Source organism: Rana temporaria, chromosome 3 (genome assembly GCF_905171775.1).
Source record: "Rana temporaria chromosome 3, aRanTem1.1, whole genome shotgun sequence".
Lineage (NCBI taxonomy): Eukaryota > Metazoa > Chordata > Amphibia > Anura > Ranidae > Rana > Rana temporaria.
In genome coordinates this window covers 42,773,510-42,798,595 of record NC_053491.1, presented here as the reverse complement: position 1 = coordinate 42,798,595, position 25,086 = coordinate 42,773,510, and the positions used below count along the sequence as shown (strand labels likewise).

The following is a 25,086-nucleotide window of genomic DNA, read 5'->3' as shown; positions in this document are numbered from 1 at the left end:
GCAGACACCTGTCTAAAGACAGGTATTTGCACCCACTTCCGGCCACACGCTACGGGCGAAAGACAGTTTTTCTGACTTCCCGTCTGTCGCCCGTTGTATGCTGGGAACACTCGGCTCCCAGCACACAGCGTGTGAGCCAATCGGCGGGCGCAGCGCGACTCGCGCATGCGCCGTAGGGAACCGGGCAGTGAAGCCGCAGCGCTTCACTTCCTGGTTCCCTCAGCGTGGATGGAGGGGGGAGCAGCAGAGAGACGAGCGATCGCTCATGCTCTGCTGCGGACGGCGCTGGACTCCAGGACAGGTAAGTGTCCTTATATTAAAAGTCAGCAGCTGCAGTATTTGTAGCTGCTGGCTTTTAATATTTTTTCCCCGTGGCACATCCGCTTTAAGATACGACGGCGTAGGAGACTTCCGCTGGTCGTATCTTAGACAAATTCTGGCGTATCTGATTCTTTGAATCAGGCGCCAAGATACGACGCCTCACACTCAGAGATACGACGGCGTATCTGGAGATACGACGTCGTATCTCCTACCTGAATCTGGCCCATTGTGTTTTCTTTTCCAAATTGTCGCTCTTCTTTTGTTTATAGCGCAAAAAATAAAAACCGCAGAGGTTAACAAATACCACCAAAAGAAAGCTCTATTTGTGGGAAAAAAAGGACGTCAATTTTGTTTGGGAGGCACGTCGCACGACCGCGCAATTTTAATTTAAAGTGACGCAGTGCTGAAAGCTGAAATTTCGCCTGGGCAGGAAGGGGGTATATGTGCCCAGTAAGCAAGTGGTTACACGATTAAAAAAGAAAGATCATTGATTCAATTGATTTTTAATCGTTTAGGAATACTATGAGAATTCTTGAACTTCCAATTAGGATATACCTGTCCGTGATATACATACGTGCTGAGATCTATAACACCCTATAGAGATCTTATTTTGAATACTGAACCCCTTTTGACTGAGTCAAGCCCATTTGACCTATATCTGGTGTCCTGTGCCTTGTTAGGGGCTCCCATGCCCCTCCGTGGTGGGCCATCTTTCCTTGGGCCTCCGGCAACTGTGCGTTTTTGGTTATATGATAATCGCCTTATAATCCTCGTGTATGTGTACAATATAGCTCCTGAAGAAGTGGTATATGTGACCCGCAAAACATGTTATACAACTAATACACAGATGGCGACAATGCTCTAGTCGCCACTCCTCGGTGTGACCATAGAACTAGAGCTTTCTTGATTATCATTGCTGTTTGTAAAAACCTTAGTGTCAAAGATGTATATTTTTGTAATAAAATTTATCTAATATTTTACATATGACCGTCTAATTCATTTGTTATACGGTACCACTACCGTGTTTCCCCGAAAATAAGCCCGGGTCTTATATTAATTATGCCAACAAAAGACACAGTAGGGCTTATTTCTGGGGTAGGTCTTACTATGTAATGTGATGTCTTCTCCCCCCCCCCCCCCGCCTGTCAGGAATCCCCAGTGTGAACTGAGTTAAAATGCTAGTAAAATCCTATAATCCACTCTATTACAGTATTAAATAATGTACAATGTGTGTGTTTCTGTAATATAATTGTGCCAAATATCTTTGTTAAAGAGCTGCTCTGTGCTTCTGTTACCCGCCGGAGCTCTCTTCCCCCACAATTATATTACAGAAACACACACATTGTACATTATATATTACTATAATAGAGTGGATTAGACATGTGCAGTTTTTTAAGTTACGAATACGTTTTCCGTTATTTTTCGTTATTTTCGTTGATTCGGTAACCAACGAATGAACGAACGGCTTAGCTAAAATTATAACGAATAACGATATTTCCCTAGTTAACGAATATGGAAAACAACGAATATACGAAACTGTTAAATGTAAAAAAGCAGAAACAACGAAAGAAAAAATGAACGAAAACACAGAATTAACGAAAACACCGAACACCCCCCATAAAATCATAATTACGAAAAAATAAACGAAAATGCAAACTTACTATTACTAATAGTCGAATAACGAAATGAAAACAACTAAAATGCCGAACAAAGAATAAAATACGAAAATCGAATCTAACGAAAAATAACTTACGAATCTTCGTAAAACGTAAATGAAAACAACGAATTTTAATAAATAAGGTAATTTCAGTTTCGTTTCTCCTAAAATACTTCTGGACATTGACCAATAGCCACTAAGCCCTGTCCCTTCCCCTGAAGAGGTTTGTTCCTTCCCCCAATGAGCTTCTTTCTCATTATCTAGTGGCTCCTTGACCTTGTGTCTTTTTCTAGGCTAGACTGCATTTCATTCCATCCAGAGTCCAGATAGGGTGTCTTTGGGTAGGTTGCACCGGTTTTGTGGATCTTAGAGCTAATTTGTAGTTGTTATAGAGAACTTCTTAAGCATACTCTAGATTCTCATTCCTAGATTTGTAATTGTAAATATCTCTGACATATTTTAGTTTTCTCCTACGTCAGACTGCATTCTAGACAGGGTGTGTGTGGTGTTGGATTTGTGACTCAGTGACTCACTCATTGGTGACACTTAGAAATTATACATTTATACTTATTATGCAGTGCTCACTGATTACTATTCATTTTTTCTCATATTTTCTGCAGTTATTTTTTCCCCTTTTGTGAGACAGTGTAGGACTGTGTTTTATTATCTTGCCTATATATTTTTTTTACTTTAGCATAGCCACCAGTGCCATTATAGTCTAGTACTAGGCCAGCCCAGGCAGCAGCCAGTACTCTACTAAGATATAAATGGTGGTGGTAGAAGTTGATTAGTAGAGCTTTGTTGCATTTTAATCCTGACCAATTGTGTAAGGCCTGATAAATCAACAATCATACTCCGTCCTCAATACCTTTATTTTTCAGAATACATTATCATTTGTATTTTTTTCTGAAAAAAAACACAATAATAATATTTCTAATATAAAAAATTTTTGTACTTTTCCCACTTATTCTCACATTCTCACCATGAGGAAAGCAACAGAGGAAAAAGTTGAGTGTGACACAGCAACAACAACTTCTGAATATAGGCCAACTGTAACCCCAGATGTTTTTTACAAGACATGCCGGTCACGGGCAGTTCCTGCAAAGGTTGTTGCTAGTGTCCATAATTTTAGGCAGCCAAAACTTGAAATTTTACAGCTTGAGGAGGAGCAAATTGCTCAGCCTCCAGATGTAAAAACAGCACACAATATATTGGAAACAGATAATAGCAGCATCTTTTTTCATTCTCATAGTTCAGTATCTAATCCTAATCCAAGTAGGCACCTGGCAGAACAGGATGCTGCTAAAGTAGAATTACCTGAGAGTCTGACCCTTGAAGGCCTTGACCTTGAAGGAATTGATTTAGATTTTAATATAGAGGATAATGCACAACTTGTAAACCAAATTCATGAGGATATTATATCTATGAGTCCTTACTCCTCTGCCCCTGAGTCCCCTCTGTTATTTCCCGACTCCTCACCTTCAAAAAAAAAATTGCCTGCACCATTACAAACCTCTTCAGGCTTAGTTGTTTTGCCTAAATGTCTTTCATATCCAAGTAGTGCAACTGCCACCATTGTTAGTCCACCAAATTCCTCCAAAGACACGGAAGCTGCACATACCCATCAGCCAGAGGCAATTGTAAAACAATCCTCACCGGCCACTGGGAACCGCAGATCAAAAATATGGGAACATTTTGTTACTGTTGGTGACGGGCGCATGGTGAAATGCAAATTATGTGGCAGGGAAGTGAGCCGTGGGAGAGACATAGCCCATTTAACCAATGCCGGGATGAATTACCATTTCCGTGCACACCATACACCGGTGCTGCTGAGAGAAGAAAGTGGAGTTGCAGCTCCACCTAGTAAAAAGAGTGGAAGCAGCAACACTACTGCTGCCATTAACCCCAAAAGGCTCAACAAGGGGCAGGAAGATGAAGGGACTTCTTGTGTAGTTGACACATGTCGCCCCATTCCTTTACAGCAGCCCACGCTGCAACAATTTCCCAGTTTCCAATCAAGGGGTATGTCTCGTCAACAGTCCCTTAAAATCACCCGTCTGATAGGGGAACTTATAGCAGTTGGGGGAGCACCCTTTAATATAGTTGAAGGACATACATTTAAAAACCTCATGAAGGTGGTTGCACCTCACTATGTTCTCCCCTGCCGTACTACCTTTAGTAGGAAAATTGTACCCTCTTTATATAATTCCTGTGTTGGATTACTGAAAGAGGAGCTGGGCAGAGCAGCTGGCCAGTCTGTCCATTTTACTACAGACTTGTGGAGCGCTCCCAGTGGGCAACATGCCTTTTTGTCATTGACGGCTCACTGGTGGCAGCCCAAGGAGTCACAACCAAACAAACCAAAAGCAGGAATGAGAAGCACAGGTGCTAAGGCAGCAGAACCTCCTGAGCATGGGCAACGCACATTCTTGTTGCATGCTGAAGTCATGGACGACCAGCACACTGCTGTAAATATTTTACGTGCACTTCAGAAAATGGTGGCGCAGTGGCTTGGGGAGGAGTCAGGCACACGGGCAAAGATGGGCTTTATAGTCACTGATGCTGCAGCAAACATGCTCAAGGCAGTGCGAGATGGCAGATTTGTTGGCATTCGTTGCTCTGCACACGCCCTGCATCTCGTTGTGAAGTCTGCTTTGGACGATGAAAGTGAAACATCAAAATTGTCTGCTATCTTAGACAGTTGTAGAAAAATAGCAGCCCATTTTCATCGTAGTGTGAAAGACAGTCACATACTCAGACTTGAGCAGAGTAAGGCTTGCGTTCCACAGCACCGCTTGAAGGTAGATGTAGCCACCCGTTGGAACTCCACTTTGGAGATGCTCGAACGTATCATGGAACAGCAAAAGCCAATACACGCCATGTCAAATGAACATGTTATTGGTGTAGCAAGGCCAATAAGCAGGGAGGAGTGGAAAATAATTAGTCAGGTGGTGGCTGTGCTTAGCCACTTCCGAGATGTAACAGAAAAATTGAGCCTAGAGAATGCAAGTCTGGCTCAAGTAATCCCTCTCTACATCTATCTTATCACTAAGATGGATGGCTTTCTAAACAAAAGCGAGCCCTTGCCTGGCGGCATAGTTCAAGATGTAGCTGCAATTATAAAGAGACTGAGGGGACAATTGAATAGAAGGATGAACGAGCTCATAGAGGCATGCCCTGAGCTAATGCTTGCCTCTATGTGCGATCCACGCATTAAAGGAAAAATGGCAATAATTCAGAGTTCCCTTACCACCTATAGGGATCTATTAATTCAGAGGGTTTTTGACAGTCACCGAAAATTGTTTAGGCCGGCAGAGGGTGAAGAGGAAGAAGATCAGGAGGAGCCTGATAGTGACATTGTGCCACCATCACCTACTGTTATTAGTACAACCACTGCTGAGCATTCCACTAGAAGACCTGACGTTTGGAGTTTGGCATTACATACTTTAGTTGGACCCACAAAAATGCCCACCATGAAAAGAAGCATTGTGTCAGATCATGTTAAATTATACTTGTCTGAACCCCATTTGGCCTCCACTACAGATCCATTAGAGTATTGGGATGAGAAAAGGGGTATTTGGCCTGCTCTTTCTGTGGTGGCACAAGAGCTACTTTCTTGCCCCCCGACCTCTGTGCAAAGTGAGCGTGTATTTTCTATCACAGGAAATATTCTGTGCCCACAGAGGTCCCAGCTGGCCCCACAGCTGATGGAGCAGATGGCATTTCTGAAAGTCAATCTTCCAAAGCTGGGCTACCCAGAACTAAGCTTTACAACAGAATAATTCTAATTATACTACTTCTTAAGTTCTTATGTTTATCAAATCGATAAAGATATTGTTAATAATTTACCTGTTCCAAGTATAGATGGCGATGCCAAAAAATAAATACAACAAAACCAAATATAGTGCATGTCATGATATACTGTATGTACCAAAAGTAATGTTACATGAATACAATATACGATAAAGTATCAATCACAATGTAGATACAGCAAGCATGAGAAGCTGTGATCAGCCACAGTCTATATAATTCAAAGATTTATTTTTTGTTGGGTGGGCAACATTGATTACCTCAACATTTTATTTACTATTTTTTTTTATAATTTCCTGACCCCAGGCCCCCCCCCAAATAATTCAGAGGTTGTAAACATGAAAAAAGAGTTTATACTGTAAGGGTGATCCTAGCTTGTTAGGCTCTCAATCTCTAACTTTGAGATTTTAGCTTTTGAAATACAAATATTTAATAATGTGGTTGCAAGCCCACTTTAAATAAAATACAAAAATAAAATACGTGCAAGACAAAGGCAAATACCTGCATACTATATCATAATGAGCTAGTATGCATAGCATACTAGCTCATTATGTAATACCACTGATCGGCGAAAACCTCGCTGCGGTGGCCGACACAACGGCTGGCGACATGTAATCCCGCTGTTAAACGTGCAGGTTTAGCGTCTCTGGGCAATCACAGCGCAAAACCCCGAAGTAACTCCGGGCCTACATGCTGCTGCCCGATGATGTGTCGGCCACTGCAGCGGGGGCTTTGATCGCAGGTGAGTATTACATAATCAGCTTCTATGCTATGCACGCAGGTCTGCCAGTCCTGGCATGACCACCTTAAGAAAATGCACGATCGTTCTAAATTATCCCCTAAACCATGAATGGAGGTATTTCAAGCACCTACATACAGGTAAGCATTAATATAGTCTTCCAGGTAGCTAAAAGTACTATATATTTATTCATTTCTGTTGATATATCTATTTTGAATCCTGACATGCACTATGTTTGTTTTTGTTGATTTTATTATTTCCCATCACATCTTACAACTTGCAAACGTTTGAATTGAAGTAGATCTATGCATAAGGGTAATAATAATAATAATAATAATAATAATAATAATAATAATAATTAATAAATAATAATAGTTTTTGTTTACATTCACAAATCCAATATCTACTACCACCGTTTGCAAGAATGTTATCAACCCAAGCTGGGGTTAGTTTGTTTATTTTTCATTCGTTTTTGGAGTAATGTTTTGACTCCTTGGCTCTGAAATTAAGCCACAAAAAAAAAAAGCTACCATTCCATAAAGAAACCTACTCCACAATTCCACGGCTCGCAATACTCCCACAAACACTGGGGCTCTCCTCCTACTGTGCTCTTGCTGCAGTGCAGACTGCTGCCACCTGCCCTCAAAGAAGAAATATTACAGTTCACGTTTGGAAGACATCTCACCACACTATGGATTTAATCCTGGTTAAGTATGTTGCCTGTGGCACCCTTAAACACGTGAGTGGCTTATCAATTTTCCCCTACTCACCTTCCATCATTCCATTAATTATTTCTTCTAATTTATATCCCTCTCTCTTTTTTTGCAGTTGCAATTTACTGACGTCATGTCTCACATGCATGCCTAACATTGGACCTGGATGTGGATGAGGAGGAAGCAAATAGAAAAACACATGAGGTTTTTTCAGCACTTCATAGTAAGTATTAAGACTAAGAGTAAACCCCACTTAGGATGTTATAATGATATACTTGTATGACTTTTTTTTTTAAATAAATCACATTTATTTGTCATTGTGTGTGAGTGAGTATGGGGTTAGTCTGTGTGTTTAAGGGTCAATGTGAGTATGTCTGTGTTTTTCTGTGATTAAGTGTCTGGGTCAGTCTGGCTTTGTTTACAAGGCACTTCATTTATTGGCCAGTGTGTCTGTCAGTTAAAGTGTGTGTCGTCTTTATGGGTCAGTGTGTGTCACTGTGTATATGTATATTTTAAGTGGGTGTGAGTAAGTATATTGGTGTGTGTCATGGAATGCATAATGTGCAAAAATGTTATTTTGATGTATATATGGAATACAGTTGTGTTACTTATTTTAGGTTTTTTGACATCGAAATAATTTCTTCTATGCCATTGTCAGTGTATCACCTCCACACTTCCCAGAGCTACAAATCTAAACTCATGCTTTATCTTGGCCCTGGTATTTTGATTCCATTCTGACCACCAGGGATCTGAATGCTGCTCAGCTCCATGCAAGGTAAGAACAGGGAGACTGGGAACTGTATTATCTTTTGGAATAGTGATTAAAATTCCATTGCAGCGAAAGCAGATATTTTCTCATTAGTTTACCGATCGGCAGGGATGGACTGGCCATTGGGACTACAGGGAGTTTCCCGGTGGACCGATGGCTCAGTGGGCCGGCTTCAGTGACAGCAGACCGCCGCCCCCCTCAGCTCCTCTGTCTCTCCCTACCCACAGCGCTCACCTGGGGGGGAACAAAGAAGCAGAGGGAGGACCAGAGGAGCAAGGGGGGACGACAGAGGAGCATGGGGGAGGGGACGGACAGCTGATTTAACAGCTATGGCCTGGGAGTTTCTCACTTCTGCCTAATCTTGTCCCATAAGGGGGGGGGCACCAAACTGATTCTTTGCCCCGGGTGAAATAATGTCTAGCTTCCCCAGTGGTACTGCCTAATAAAGTAGAACGGCTAGGGGCTAGTGAAGGGGGAGAGGGGGCTTGGGTGGCCGGGGGGGGGGGGGGTTGCGGGAGTTGTCCTGTCAAAGTGGGCCAGTCTGGATGAAGTCCAGGGCCAAATTTTTGTCCCAGTCCATCCCTGCCGATCGGGTACATTCTCTGCCTAACTCAGCTCTGCTGCATACCATTTGAAGATACAAAATTGCAAAATGCCTCCACGTGTCTTTACAAGATGTGATAGTGGGATACATGTTTTTCCCTAATGTCTACTTATATTGTCCTCCGCTACCTCCCTAGCCCCTCGGTCTATAATTTTTCACCCTGGCTATCTTATTCCAGTATCCACACTCCCACTGCTGTTAGTATCCCCCCCCCCCCTGCTTCCTGTGTTGTTTTACTGTCCAGTGTCCACTAACAGTGGGGAAACATTAAAATATAAATGAATAGTTTAAGGTAGACTGTGTGGGCCAGATTCACATAGAAGAGCGGCGGCGTAACGTATCATAGATACGTTACACCGCCGCAATTTTTCATCGCAAGTACTTGCACTTGCGATGCAAACCTACGCCGGCGGCCTCCGGCGCAAGGCGGGACAATTTAAATGGGCGTGTGCCATTTAAATTAGGCGCGCTCCCGCGCCGGACCTACCGCGCATGCTCCGTTTCCGAACTCCCGTCGTGCATTGCGCGCCGTGACGTAATTTTTTCGAACGGCGACGCGCGTAGCGTAATTCCGTATTACTGGACGGCTTACGCAAACGACGTTATTTTTAAAATTTCAACTCGGGAACGACGGCCATACTTTTAGACAGCAATACGCTTGCTGACTAAAGTTAGGGCACCAAAAAAAAAAGACTAACTTTGCGACGTGAAACTGTGGGAATGGAGTTGGGTGTATAGGATTTTACTGTGTTTTTTATTTTTGTTTTTTTATTTTTTGTGGTTGAACTGGATGGACTTGTGTCTTTTTTCAACCTGACTAACTATGTAACTATGTAACTATGTAACGCGAAAAACCGCCGTCGATCGCCGTAACTCCTAATTTGCATACCCGGCGCTGGTTTACGACGCAAACTCCCCCCCAGCGGCGGCCGCGGTATTGCATCTTAAGATCCGACAGTGTAAAACAATTACAGCTGTCGGATCTTATGGCTATCTATAGCATAGATAGAACAACAGATACAACGGCGAATCAGCAGATACGCCGTCGTATCTACTCTGTGAATCTGGCCCTTAGAGTTTGAAGTTCGGAATAAAATACTATTGTGTGTGGGAAATGAATACATAATAATTTAGCAGATAATGTGATGATGTATATAAATAAATAATAATAATAATAATAATATTAGACCAAAAATAGTTTTATATTCACAAAAAAAAAAATATTTTCATAGAAATTACAAACACACATGCTGGGTAGGTGTAACTTGGCAGCATAAGAAAACGTTTCTACCAAAATCAAGGAACAGTAAAAAGATCGATTCTGCATAATAATTTGCGATGAGATGGGCAGAGGAAGGTCTAGCCTTCATTTTTCAAAACGTCTTTGTTGGTTATATGTTCATCGTAGCTCCCAGGCATTGGAGCAATGTGTCTGGAAATATCTTCAAGTAAACAAAATATACTCTGTCCAATGCCTAATTGTGTTGTTGGCTTGCCCGGGCCAAAATTATTTCAAAACTCTCAGTTTGCTGCCTGCTCAACTGATGGGTAAGCCGGGTAAGCCTTTTGACCTTTCGTTGTAGTTTTCGGTTGTCACACCTTAATTCTATAAGCTCCCTCAGAATGATCTCCTGCACAGTTGGGAAAGGCGGTACAGCAGTAGGTGGCATCAGGGCATGGGGTGGCTGAATGAATGAACCTTGTCCTCTGTGCTCCTCCTCTGGGCCGGGGGAGAAATCAGGAGTCTGGGGAATGATAGGGGTAATCTCTGGCTGAATCTCCAGCCTCTCCAAAAGAAGAACAGGAGAGTGCGGGCTGCACTGTACTCTCCTCTCAGGGTGGTATTGCTGATCTGAAATAGATAAGATAGGCAAAGTTTGATGAATGATGAAAGCGTTCATAGTAATGAATTTATTCAGATTAGACTTTTATGTAGTAGTAATATTGAATAATGGAGCAAATGAAAGATTGAGTTGGGGAGGGGGGATAAGTTGTATTAATGATTGAGAGAAAACAAAAAATCAATTTAAACTTATTTAGGTAAATCTACACATTGCATTTATATCCTAAAGTTAAAAAAATTTAAAAGGTTATTTAATAAAATAACCTTTATAGAAGTAAATAAATACAATATAAAAATTGCAGAAACAGAAAATGCCTTAAACAGAAAATCTTTTTTCTTTATTAGATAACATATTTATCAGCATATGACACGCACATTTAACTCCTGAAAAGCTTTCTGTTAAAGACGGAAGAAAGAGTGAAGATAATGTTGAAGATAAAGTTCTTAAAGGGTCCCAGTAGGTTGCAGGTAAAAAGGGCATATGTCTTCTAAATTTATTATCGTAGTATTTTTGATATCCTACTGCAAAAACCTTTGTAGCGCTTTTATACCCACTAAAAGATAAAAAAATACCTGTAAAGCAAAGGCATAATGAGCTAGTATGCACAGCATACTAGCTCATTATGAGCTAATAACCTTGTAAGTAATTTAGTGTGCCGTGCTAGGTTTGCAGGGCGAATATCTTCTAAACCATACAGGTTATAGAGATATTATGTATAGATATTATAGGCTTAACGGTAGTTTAAAAAAAAAGCGCAAAAGAGCTGTTGAACACCTTTCAATAAGGGCTACTAAATTCAAAATCATTAAAAGAACCAAAGGCAGAAAAAAAATTTCAACACGGTGGAGTTCAGCAAAAAATCTTTGTGATAGGAATGAATCTCTGACATCACAGCCACTCTCATTTATTTCCACAGTTTGCGCAGTCCTCCTTGATATATCAATCCCCCTTCAAATCACAGTGTCCCTTTCACAGTCACGTTCTAAAGGTATGAGGTGTCATTTTTGTACGAATTTTTAAATTGAACTTTTAGGTGTATTACATGAAAATGCCTATGTGTAAATAGGGTACATGATGATAATGGAGTTAGTGCTGTGTCCTGTTTCTTCCCAGATCATGCACTTACCCTGAGGAGGAGCAATGGTCCTGCCAGAAGCCGATGCTGGAGGGTCTTGAATGCAGCTTTCTGTTAAAGACGGAAGAAAGAGTGAAGATAATGTTGAAGATAAAGTTCTTAAAGGGTCCCAGTAGGTTGCAGGTAAAAAGGGCATATGTCTTCTAAATTTATTATCGTAGTATTTTTGATATCCTACTGCAAAAACCTTTGTAGCGCTTTTATACCCACTAAAAGATAAAAAAATACCTGTAAAGCAAAGGCATAATGAGCTAGTATGCACAGCATACTAGCTCATTATGAGCTAATAACCTTGTAAGTAATTTAGTGTGCCGTGCTAGGTTTGCAGGGCGAATATCTTCTAAACCATACAGGTTATAGAGATATTATGTATAGATATTATAGGCTTAACGGTAGTTTAAAAAAAAAGCGCAAAAGAGCTGTTGAACACCTTTCAATAAGGGCTACTAAATTCAAAATCATTAAAAGAACCAAAGGCAGAAAAAAAATTTCAACACGGTGGAGTTCAGCAAAAAATCTTTGTGATAGGAATGAATCTCTGACATCACAGCCACTCTCATTTATTTCCACAGTTTGCGCAGTCCTCCTTGATATATCAATCCCCCTTCAAATCACAGTGTCCCTTTCACAGTCACGTTCTAAAGGTATGAGGTGTCATTTTTGTACGAATTTTTAAATTGAACTTTTAGGTGTATTACATGAAAATGCCTATGTGTAAATAGGGTACATGATGATAATGGAGTTAGTGCTGTGTCCTGTTTCTTCCCAGATCATGCACTTACCCTGAGGAGGAGCAATGGTCCTGCCAGAAGCCGATGCTGGAGGGTCTTGAATGCAGCTTTCTGTTAAAGACGGAAGAAAGAGTGAAGAGTCAAGGTAATGTTCATGAAAAAGTCAACAGCTGTATTTACAATTTTTGCCTGAGATATGTCGTATAACTACAATATTTTCTACTATGAAATCAAATATTCAACCAAAAATGGACTGAGGAAATGTAAAATATAATCAGAAGTTGCTGATGTGTTAAAACAGATGTTACATTTCTGGCAATTTTTAAGATTAACAAAATATATGTAAAATATGCTATCAAGTATCTACATATCATTTACTACAACCCCCATATACATAGTACCAGGGCTAAATTAGCTACTAGCCAGGCCTCAAGGGTTACTAGCCAACAGTTAGTTGCCACACCCAACCCTTAGCTTGCCCCACCCCTAATTCAACCCCTAAACACGCCCTCATAAATTATCTCATTAAATGACACAAAATTGTTTTATGCAGAATAAAATATTAAAAAAAAATATTAACACCAACTTTATCCAAAACCACCAATGAAGCCTGCCTGTGCCCACCTATGTAGCCTGTGCCCACCAATGCACCCTGTGCCCACCATGCAGCCTACATGTGCTGCAGGTAAAGAGCGATAAACGCTTTCATTTCAATTGATGTTTTCCCGCTACTAAACAGCCCTGCCCCATGGCCAGGAAACTTTAATTTACAGATCGCCCGTCCTGGGATTGGACAGGATAAAAGTCCCGGAGGAGGGGATGTATGTGGCAGCAAGCGGCGGGGAACACGGCAATGTCAAATCAAAGCTGTTATCGATGTGTTCTCCTCTCTCTTCCCCCCCTGTGATCGATGAGAGAAGGACTCCCTTTCAAACTATGCTGTTGGCGGAGCTCTCACCCCTTTCTCGGCATCCCTCAAAATCTAGTCACAAAATGAAAGCAGGCAAGTTTGAATTTGGAAGGGTGCATACATACTACTACTATACCCACCTTTTGATTTAAAAATCACATTTCTTACATCAGCTTCCTCAGAAGCTGATGTAACCTTCAGAACCTTCAGAACCTGATCAGAACCTTCACATGACAGTTTCCCCTTCACAATTATGTTCTGATCTGAACCCCCTTCACAGTGGTAAATTTCACCCACCTTCACAGCACATGTGAACAGCTGTGTTCTCTGTCCCACCCTGCAACTTGACCCACCTTCACCTAACAGCCCCACGCAGCTCTGCCCCCGTCACAATTCAGCATCCACAGCTCTGACCTTGCTACCTTGCTTGGGCACACAGAACCGTAGACACAATAAATACTATAGTGGGTGGAGCAGAAGTTGCTGAAGTTATCCAGCATAATGTTGTTTGTTAGGGCCGCATAGCAACCAACCAATCACCTGCTGGTTAATTTTAAAAAGTTCTCTTCAGCTGCTCTATTGCTGCCCACTATTTTGCATTGCTATTTTTTCGGCTCACTGTGCATAACGAGCCTTCTGCTCTCGACTGTGATAGTGAAAGCTGAGTAGCCAGGGAGACAGAAACGGCACCTAATTGTCTCAACTGTGACGGTCTGCATGGCACAGTGACTTGGTCCAAGTAGTAAATAGCAGTTCATTAGATATCCTTTGTGTTGGGTACTCACCACCAGAATGTTGTTGATAGGATGTACTTGGAGTTGGAGCTGATCCTTCCAAGGATGATGTTTCTTGATCTGGAAAACATGAATGTAAAAAAATAAAAATAAAAGTCATACATGTGTAGTCATCATAAACAATAAGATAGCTTTACAAATATATTATAACTGCAATATATATAAATTATAATGATATATTTAATTTTCCTCACCACCAGCTCTATGATTTTGACCCCTGCTGCTGAATCCAGGGACATCCTCTGCCAGAAGGACATCTCTTAGCTCCGCCTCCCACTCTCGCAACTTGATAGGCTTTCCTCGGTTTTGTCCTAGTCGAAGCCTCTGCATCTTCTTTGTAACCGTTGCCCGACAATCATAGAACCTGCAAATGTACATAAACATTACAATTACATTAATAAAAAAACAAATACTTAGATTAATGTTTTTTGAAAACCACATTTCTTTTCACATTGTGATGGTTATATGTATACTGTTCAGCATGTGGCTGTGACAAATAAATTTTTTGGTTACGTTGAACTGTTACTTTTTTGTTATTGACTACAAAACTGTGTATTTTTTACACAAGAGTGAAAGAATATTTTAATATTAATTACCTGTGTCTGACGCCATTGGTGGGCCTGTGAAACTTGGAGACCGCATTCACGGAGTCCCGGACTCGTTCCCAGGCTGCTGACTTCTCAGATGCTGGCACGGATTGGCAGAAGAGTGTCACTTTTTCTTTTGATACTGCAGCAACCAATGCAGCATTCTCCTCTTTGGTATATATGGGTCCCCTTGATTTCTGTCTCTTGGTTCGCTTGTTCTGCTGCACATCTGAGTCCGCACTATCTGACATAGGAGGGGCCACATGTCTCCTTTCTTTGCCATGCTCCCGCTCCACTACACCTCCACATTCCCTTCCATGCCTCGGCTTCACTCCACACCAATCCTCCCCTCCCCGCCTCCTCTCCCCTCCATGCCTTTCCTCCACTACCCTCCTCTCCTCCCTTTCACGCCTCTTCTCTCCTCCACGCCTTTCCTCCACTACCCTCCTCTCCTCCCTTTCACGCCTCCTCTCTCCTCCACGCCTTTCCTCCACTACGCTCCTCTCCTCCACTCCACTACTCTCCTCCACGCCACTCCTCTCTTCCCCTCCATGCCTCCTCTTCTCTCCATGCCTCCTCTTCTCTCCATGCCTCCTCTTCCCTCCATGCCTACTCTCCCCTCCATGCCTCTCCTCGACTCTACTCCTCTCCTCTCCTCCACACCTGTCCTCCACTCCACTCCTCTCTTCCCCTCCACGCCTCCTCTTCCCTCCATGCCTCTTCTCCCCTCCATGCCTCTCCTCCACCACACTCATCTCATCTGCTCCACACCTCTCCTCCACTTCACTCTCAGTCACACCAACAAGTCTCACATCAACACACTGACTAACACCAACATTCTCACTCTCAGTCTCAACACTCACATGTCCATTCTCACTCCTATACATGATTTTAATTGCCCAAAAGATAGCAAACCAGTGAAACCACCACACAAAAACAAGTCGAAATTCGACAAGCCCACCTCTGCCCTGCTCTCTGTTCCTCCCTCGCCAAACCACGCACTCATACACCGTCTCAAAATGGAGTCCAGGGGCGGAGGCTATAAGCCGCGCATCGAAAACGAAAGTAAAGTATGACATTTTCGAATGGTTAAGATTTGCTGCGATGTACTTACGAAAGTACGAATGATTTACAACACACATTAGCAGCGTTAGCGGAGCAATTCTGACACATTGCGTAAAATAACGAATTAAGGCCCGATTACAAATTTACTCAAACAATCTTACGAAAGTAATAATCAGTCAGTATCAGTAAGACCGTCAAGTAGTCTATCGCAGCCAAGTTAGATTTACAAAATTACAATGAGTAGTGTGTTGAATCAACGTAAAATGTATTTTAACTGAATTACGAATGCACTAAGATCTACTAAAGCACGTTTTTACAATCGAATGAAACAAGACACGAAAATACGAATGATGATAAAACAACGAAGATCTATTTCCTACGAAAATACGAATGCGGCACGATGGTAAATATAATGTAAATACGAATCTAAAAAAACGAAAAATATACCAACGTAAAAACGAATAAACAAATAAATTCATTCAAAAAATACGAACGAAGCAGAATACAAAACATAACGAAAATACGAATCTCGATTCAACGAAAAATAAACTAACAAAAAAAAACGGAAACGGAAAAAAGAGTGTTACGAAAATACTAAAGAGTACGAATACGATAACTAACGTCTTACGAAATTACGACTCGTTACGAATCACGATAAACGAACAGAAACGAAACAGAAATAAACGAAAATTTTTGCTGTGCACATGTCTAGAGTGGATTATAGGATCTTACAAGCATTTTTAACTAGGGCTTATTTTCAGGGTAGGGCTTATATTGCAGCCCTCCTGGAAAATAACGATAGGTCTTATTTTCAGGGTAGGTCTTATTTTTGGGGAAACAGGGTATATAGCAATATAGCCTCCCCTTCTCAATTCTTTTCTCTCATACTGTCGGGATGAAGGTACCATATGAAAACACTTTCTATTGTGACACTCCTCTTCAAGGGCTACAAAACAATCTAAGTAACTACTGTAGCCATGACCCCGTAGGGGTTGCTGAATGTAGTGGTTCACCTGTCATCCGGCCCAGCCAGACATCCATCCCTCAGTCACTCAAAGACACAGAACAATCCATAGCCTTGTTTTATTTTTTATTTGAGGGTATTAAACTTAGATGGGAAGTTGGGAACTATGGGATGCCCAGGAATATTCAGTGCAAACTTGCTTGGGACTTCTATATACACTCCAGTATATACAGCTCAATCTTCTCTCCAGCACAAACACTTGCTGCACACTGTTCTCCATACTAGCTATTACCACGTGGGTAGGCCTGACACTGCTTCAACCAGGCCTCAATAAACTGCCCTTTGAGGGCAGGGACCCCGAGCCCCTGTGGTGTAGAAATAGTTGCTAGCTATCCTCTATTCAGCTACCACTCCCAGATAGCTCTCTTCAGGTCCTGCCTGCCAGCCCGGCTGCAATGACCTCTCTCCACTACCCTTCTCACACCCCTCTTTTCTGGTTCTGCACCCATCTTAACGGCAATCTCCCAGTTTTCTCAGGTGTGCCTTCTCAGTCCTCCCGACTGTGCTCACTCACCAGCCTTCACAGCTGTGAACAGTAGTCATCCCTGGAGACTCCTAGAAGTATTTTCTCCCACTGTCCTCTACTTGCTCTCTTATGTGCCTCTCCTTCCAGGATCTTGTCACTCCTCCTGGATGCACCCGAGCCATATACCAGGGTCACACCCCTCCCCCTAGACTGGGGAGCTTCCCGTTGGCTTCACACTCTCTTACTCCAGCTCTTCCACCCAACAACTCCTCCCCTGCTGGGCTGACCCCAGGTATTTAAGGAGGCCTGCCCCCTGCCAATCCAAGTTGGGGATTGGTCAATGCTTCTTAATATACCCCAGGCAGCTCTACCTCCCCTCCTCTCCTTCCAAGACTTTCTAGATGGAAGAGGGAGGTGACCGTGATGCTGCCTGTGAGTCACCAGCTGATACCCTGAGCCACTCCCGGCTCAGAATGAAAACAAACAGGCCTAGCCACCAGCTCAGCTTGCCTGAATTTTCCTACTCTGCAGAAAAATCCCCACTCTAGCACCTACCTAACTAGAGGGTGCTACACTACAAACAAGATAAGTCAATGTTTGTGGGTATTGAGTCTCACTACAATCTATAGTGCAAATTACATTCACTGTCATTTGTTGCAAAGCCAAATGCCAATTAGCCCCACCCACACCTGAGGGTTTTGCCAATTTGTTTTGGCAAAACAGCAATTTTCAAGTCTTGCCAAATATTCTCAATTGTATTTAGGTCTGGACTTTGACTGGGCCATTCTATTATGAATATACTTTGATCTAAACCATTCCATTGTAGCTCTGGCTGTGTGTTTAGGGTCGTTGTCCTGCTGGAAGGTAAACCTCCGCCCCAGTCTCAAGTCTTTTGCAGACTCTAACAGGTTTTCGTCTAATGCCTCGTGCCAAGGGAAACTGCCATGAGAGCTTTTGGCCGGAAATCCCGGCCGTGTGTGTATGCTCCATCGCAGTTTTCCAGACAGGAAAACTGTGGGAAAAAAAGAGAACATGTTCCCTTTTTTCCCGCCGGGATTCTCGGCGGTCTTTTTCCCGGCAGTTTTCCTATTAGAAAAACTCCGATGGAGCATACACACGGCCGGGATTCCCAGCCAAAGCTGACGGAAAAACCTATCGTGTGTACAGGGGGAAAAGTTCCTATCGGGAATCCTCTCGGGATCCCCTCGGGAATCCCGTAATGGGAATCCCGTAATGTGTGTACGAGGCATAAGATTGCCCTGTATTTGGCTCCATTTATCTTCCCATCAACTCTGACCAGCTTCCCTATCCCTGCTGAATAAAAGCTTCCCACAACAGGATGCTGCCACCACCATGTTTCAAGGTGGGGATGGTGTGTTAAAGCGGGAGTTCACCCATTTGTAAAAAAAAAAAAATTCTCCCCTTAGCTTCCTGCTCGTTCGGTCTAGGGGAATCGGCTATTTGTATTAAAATATGAGCAGTACTTACCCGTTTTCGAGCTGCATCTTCTTCCGTCGCTTCCGGGTATGGGTCTTCGGGAGCGGGCGTTCCTTCTTGATTGACAGCCTTCCGAGAGGCTTCCGACGGTCGCATCCATCGCGTCACTCGTAGCCGAAAGAAGCCGAACGTCGGTGCGGCTCTATACTGCGCCTGCGCACCGACGTTCGGCTTCTTTCGGAAAATCGTGACGCGATGGATGCGACCGTCGGAAGCCTCTCGGAAGCCTGTCAATCAAGAAGGAACGCCCATTCCCGAAGCCCATACCCGGAAGCGACGGAGAGGATGCATCTCGTAAACGGGTAAGTACTGCACATATTTTAAAATAAATAGCCGGTTCCCCTAGTAAAAACGAGCAGGAATCTAAGGGGGAAAAGTGCCCTCTAAGGGTGAACCCCCGCTTTAAGGGTGATTTACAGTGTTAGTTTTCCCCCACACATAGCAGTTTGCTTTTAGGCCAAAAAGTAAAATGTTGGTCTCATCTGACCAGAGCACCTTCTTCCACATGTTTGCTGTGTCCCCCACATGGCTTGTCGCAAACTGCAAACTGGACTTCTCGCAAACTGCAAACTGGACTTCTTATGGCTTTATTTCAACAATGGCTTTCTTCTTGCCACTCTTCTATAAAGGCCAGATTTGTGGAGTGCACGACTAATAATTGTCCTGTGGACAGATTCTCCCACCTGAGCTGTGGATCTCTGCAGCTCCTCCAGAATTACCATGGCTCAGTGTGCAGGTAAGTCTGTCATAATGTGCTAGTATGGTTTACATGGGGTCAGGTCAGCAGCTGCAATTCTTCGTCATACCCTAGGGTCCTCAATCCAGAATTGCAAATTGTAGTCATCGATTTGTTCCATTTTCAAGTTTTGATTGTTGATTAGTGAAAAGTCAGCTTAGACTATGGGCCCTTTCACACTGATCGTTTTTTTTATGCACTTTTGGTGTTTAAAAAGTGGAACAAAAATGCATGAAAAATTTATCTTTTTAAATCTTATTTAACTGTTTACACCAATGCACTGCGCGTGCGGTGCATATTTAATAGTCCTGCATGCTGTATTTTTGGTGCATGTTTAAAAAAACGCACCAAAAACACCCCTCCCCAATAAAATGAAAGCGCTAAAGGTGCGTTTGGAGTCAAATGTTGAAGTTTCACAGGTGCATGCTGGAAGACAGTAACCCAAAAAATGCATCAAAAACACATTGAAAAACCTGTTAAAAACACGATATGCATTTTTGCAAATTCACTTTTAAGCACACCAGATTTAAATGGACATTTTGTATTTAAAGATGAATTGATTGTTCGACGTAATCTCACTGTGTGATTACCTTTTTACTGCAGTTATGTGTATCATTCCTTTCAGTATGTATTCCTATTTGGCACTTTTAGAGGTTAATGTGTAACTGAGTGTCTGACTGTCTGCACCACCGCACAGCTGCCATGTCTTCCCAGGCTTATAGCCAAGAGGTTTAAACCCCACGTGGTCATTTTGCAATCCCATTCCCAGTAAATGCTGTTCTAAAATTAGCCAGTCACCTCCTGAGCAAAGCACAGAATGTAACTGGCTTGTTTCAGATGAAGGAACGCAGTTCTCTGTCATCGGATTGTCATTCTTGCACACTACCAGTGCAGTCCTCTTCTGGAACCAAATCCTACTATCCCTTCTTTTGTCTCTGTTGACCTCTTTTTGGTGTGATATATATATATATATATATATATATGTATTAGGGTTGTCCCGATACCGATACTAGTATCGGTATCAGGACCGATATTGAGTACTCGCGCAAATGCTCCCGATGCTTCACCCGATACTTTTTTTTTCCCAGAGAGCGGGTGTAGAGGGGGCGGAGAGGGGGCGGAGAGGGGGGCAGAGCAGTCCTTAAAGAGAAAGCCAAGCCCTCCCCCCCGCCGCCGTTGCAGTCTAGTTGATCAGCGCGGGGAACATTACAGCTTTCATTTGAATAGCTGTGTTCCCCGTCGCGCCTCGTTATATATAGCCCCTCCCCCTTGTCCGGGTAGTTTGATAAACAGATCACCCATCCCAGATTTGGATGGGTGATCTGTCTATCAAAGTGCCCGGGCAAGGGGGAGGGGCTATGACGGCGGGGAACACACAGCTATTCAAATGAAAGCTGTAATGTTCCCCGCACTGATCAACTAGACAGCAACGGCAGCGGGGGGGGGAGGGCTTGGCTTTCTCTTTGAGGACTGCTCTGCTCCACTCTCTGCCCCCACTCCGCCCCCTCTCTGTGGGGACATGGCTGCATTTGTGGGGGACACATGGCTGCATTTGTGGGGACACATGGCTGCATTTGTGGGGACACATTTAAAAAAAAGTATCGGTATCGGCGAGAACATGAAAAAAAGGACCGGTACTTGTACTCGGTCCTAAAAAAGTGGTACCGGGACAACCCTAATATTTATACACACTGTACACTCACCGGCCACTTTATTAGGTACACCCGTTCAATTGCTGGGTAACATAAATTGCTAATCAGCCAATAACTTGGCAGCAACTCAGTGCATTTAGGCATCTAGATGTGGTGAAGACAACTTGCTGATATTCAAACCGTGCATCAGGATGGGGAAGAAAGGGGAGTGGCCAGGGAGTATATACAGTGTCTCACAAAAGTGAGTACGTGGTATGGTTGTTGGTGCCAGACGGGCTGGTCTGAGTATTTCAAAAACTGCTGATCTACTGGGATTTTTACAGAGAATGGTCCTAAAAAGAGAAAATATACAGTGAGCAGCAGTTGTGTGGATGAAAATGCCTTGTTGATGTCAGAGGTCAGAGGAGAATGTGCAGACTGGTTTAAGATGATAGAAAGGCAACAGTAACTCATATAGCCACTCGTTACAACCAAGCGAGTGAGTGAATAACTTGTATAGAGCTGCAAATGCGAACTAAATCACCCCAAGGCGCTTATTTCCGTGCAGAATACCACAACACATCGAACCCACAACACATCGAACCTTGAAGCAGAAAGCAGCAGAAGACCAGCTGCCTCTCCTGTCAGCTAAGAACAGGAAACTGAGGCTACGATTCGCACAGGCTCACCAAAATTGGACAATAGAAAATTAAAAAATGTTGCCTGGTCTGATGAGTCTTAATTTTCGCTGCGACATTCAGAATTTGGTGTAAACAACATGAAAGCATGGATCCATCCTGCCTTGTATCATAGGTTCAGGCTGGTGGTGGTGTAATGGTGCGGGGGATATTATCTTGGCACACTTTGGGCCCCTTAGTTCCAATTGACTGGTTTCTTGAACATGACAATGAGGTCACTGTACTCCAATGGTCTCCACAGTCACCAGATCTCATCCAATAGGGCACCCTTATGCCATGTGGTGGAACAGGAGATTTGCATCATGGATGTGCACCCAATAAATTTGCAGCAACTGCGTGATGTTATCATGTCACTATGGACCAAAATCTCTGAGGAATGTTGACAAAACCTTGTTGAATCTATGCCACGAAGAAGGCAGTTCTGAAGGCAATCCGGTACTGGCAATGTGTATCTAATGAAGTGGCCAGGGAGTATATACAGTATCTCACAAAAGTGAGTGCATTCCTCACACTTTTATAAATACTTTATTACCGTATTTATCGGCGTATAATGCGCGCCAGCGTATAACGCGCACCCAAATTTTAAGAGGGAATTTTCTGGAAAAAAATAATTTTTTAAATAAACAACTTTGAAGAAGCAATCTAAGGGTCAGTGCCCATGAATGTCCATCTGCAGCCGGATTAATTAACCACTTTAGACCCGCGCTATTGACAAAAAGACGTCAACAGCGCGGCTCTCAGGTGCCAACTGGAAGTCTTTGGACGTCATTTGAAGTGCATTACCCGCGCACGCATCTGGGGAGGCGCGCAGCGGGTAAACACTGTCCCGGCGCATCGCTGGGAAGCCGATGCGTGTACCTGGCGGCCGCGATGTCCGCCGGGTACACGCGATCGTCGGGAACACAGCAGGGACGTGGAGCTCTGTGGCCCTGTACACACGAGAGGACATCCGCTGGAAACGGTCCGCCGGACCGTTTCCAGCGGATAAATCCTCTGGCGGATTTGGATCTGATGGCTGTACACACCATCAGATCGAAATCCGCGCGGAATACATCCGCGGTGACGTGTCGCGCCGTCGCGGCGACGATGACGCGGCGACGTGCACGACGCTGGAAGGTAAATACTTCCACGCGTGCGCCGAATCATTACGACGCATGCGAGGGAGGGGAGCGGACGGACTGATCCGGTGAGTCTGTACAGACGACCGGATCAGTCCGCTGGACTGGATTCCAGCGGATAGATTTCTTAGCATGCTAAGAAATTTTTATCCGCTGGGAATCCGTCGGCTGGATTTTTATCCGCCGGGAAATGTCCGCTCGGACCTACACACGACCGGATCTATCTGCTGGAACTGATCCGCGGATCAATCCCAGCGGATAGATCCGGTCGTCTGTACGAGGCCTTAGTGTAAACACAGAGCTCCACGTGCTGTCAGAGGAGAGGAGACGGATCTGTGTCTCTTGTACATAGGGACACAGCATCGGTCACCTCCCCCAGTCACCCCCCACACAGTTAGAACACACCTAGGATACACATTTAACCCCTTCCTCACCCCCTAGTGTTAACCCCTTCACTGCCAGTCACATTTATACAGTAATTAGTGCATTTTTATAGCACTGATCGCTGTATAAATGTGAATGGTCCCAAATTTGTGTTAAAAGTGTCCGATACATCCGTCGCAATATCGCAGTCCCAATAAAAATTGCAGATCGCCGCCATTACTAGTAAAAAAAAAAAAAAATAAAAAAAAATAATAATTCTGTCCCCTATTTTGTAGGCGCTATAACTTTTGCGCAAACCAGTCGCTTATTGCGATTTATTTTTTTTACAAAAATACGTCGAAAAATATGTTTTTTTTTTAAAAAATTGGGATATTTATTATAGCAATAAGTAAAAAATATATTTTTTTTTTAAATTGTCGCTCTTTTTTTGTTTATAGCGCAAAAAATAAAAACCGCAGAGATGATCAAATACCACCAAAATAAAGCTCTATTTGTGGGGGAAAAAGGACGTCAATTTTGTTTGAGAGTCACGTCGCACGGCCGCGCAAATGTCAGTTAAAACGACGCAGTGCCAGAAGCTGAAATTTCGCCTGGGCACGAAGGGGGTTTATGTGCCCAGTAAGCAAGTGGTTAAATTAAAGAGTAAACATTTCACTACATGATGGAGATCTATGAAAAAGAGACATTCACATAGCTGGTGTTTTCCAATAAGTGCAATAATGACATTATTTTTCCAATATAAACCATTTTTGCTTTGGTGACTTGGTCCTCTTTGACTTCACAGGATGTAATTATGTCTATGATTACCACACATAGGCATCATCTAATGCCGCGTACACACCATCACTTTATGTGATGAAAAAAAACGTCATTTTTTGTGAAGTAAAAAAACAACGTTTTTGAAACTTCAATTTTCAAAAACGACATTGCCTACACACCATCGTTTTTTCAAAATGCTCTAGCAAAGCGCGGTTACGTTCAGCACTATTTTCCATTGAAGCTTTCTTCATAACTTGCTTCTGAGCATGCGCGGGTTTAAAAACGTCGTTTTAGCCTACACACAGTGATTTTTTGTGACACAAAAAACAACGTTTTGAAAAACGACACAAAAAACTGAAGCATGCTTCAATTTTTTTTTGTCGTTTTTTACAAGACATAAAACAACGTTTTCCCCCACACACGGTCATTTTAATTGACGTTTTTCAAAACGTCGTTTTTTTCCATCACATAAAGTGATGGTGTGTACGCGGCATTAGACATTGTTATGTGCAGTTTCTACTTGCTAATTGTTATAATAAAACAGAAAATTTGGTGAAAATCTGTGTATTATATTTCTGCAGTAGAATACACACCTATGTACCATATGCTGCGATCACACACATACCTCAGAGGGGAAGGAGGGGGACGAGCGCCCCGCCGGAAAAATCACTGAGCCGTCTCGGCTGTCACGTCACACATGCACAGTCCCGCCTCCGCCATCGGCATTGGACCATCTCTGGTCCAATGCTGGTGGCGGAGGCGGGACTGTGCGTGTGTGACGTGACAGCCGAGTGAGAGCCGAGGGACGCCAGAAGAGGATATTCGGGGGCACTCTGTGCAAAACGAGCTGCACAGTGGAGGTAAGTATTTTATGTTTGTTATTTAAAAAAAATAAAAAAGGAACCTTTTGTGCCCCTTTAACATTCAGTTGCCTGTTGAATATTAATTAGGCATAGGCAGGGCTGCTGTTAAGAGTCATGTGGCCCCGTAAATCCTACCTGATGGGGCCCTCTCTGACCTCCCTTGACTCCACCCCTGGCCCCTCCTCTAGCCCAGATTCGAACATGTAATAGCATGAGCCATGACAGGTCCTC

At 43.1% G+C, this 25,086-nt stretch overlaps 1 protein-coding gene and 1 long non-coding RNA gene across 5 annotated transcripts; one reads left to right on the top strand and one right to left on the bottom strand.

The window, feature by feature from the left end:
- Positions 1-6,883: 6,883 nt before the first annotated feature.
- On the top strand, positions 6,884-14,552 carry LOC120931226. Of its 4 annotated transcripts, XR_005747846.1 has the most exons (7): positions 6,884-7,266; positions 7,356-7,463; positions 7,858-8,015; positions 10,802-10,924; positions 11,374-11,445; positions 12,362-12,468; positions 14,228-14,552. It is a non-coding gene; the product is annotated as an uncharacterized LOC120931226 (long non-coding RNA). The 4 variants fall into 4 exon arrangements; XR_005747844.1 differs by having other exon boundaries at positions 6,884-7,463; XR_005747847.1 differs by lacking the exon at positions 10,802-10,924 and having other exon boundaries at positions 6,884-7,463.
- Positions 9,797-15,010, bottom strand: LOC120931225. The gene is made up of 5 exons (XM_040342460.1): positions 14,624-15,010; positions 14,222-14,391; positions 14,019-14,087; positions 12,375-12,434; positions 9,797-10,465 (listed from the first exon to the last, which is right to left on the bottom strand). The coding sequence occupies exons 1-5, from the start codon at positions 14,863-14,865 to the stop codon at positions 10,089-10,091; spliced, it is 918 nt and encodes a 305-aa protein (XP_040198394.1). The 5' UTR covers positions 14,866-15,010; the 3' UTR covers positions 9,797-10,088.
- Positions 15,011-25,086: the final 10,076 nt, after the last annotated feature.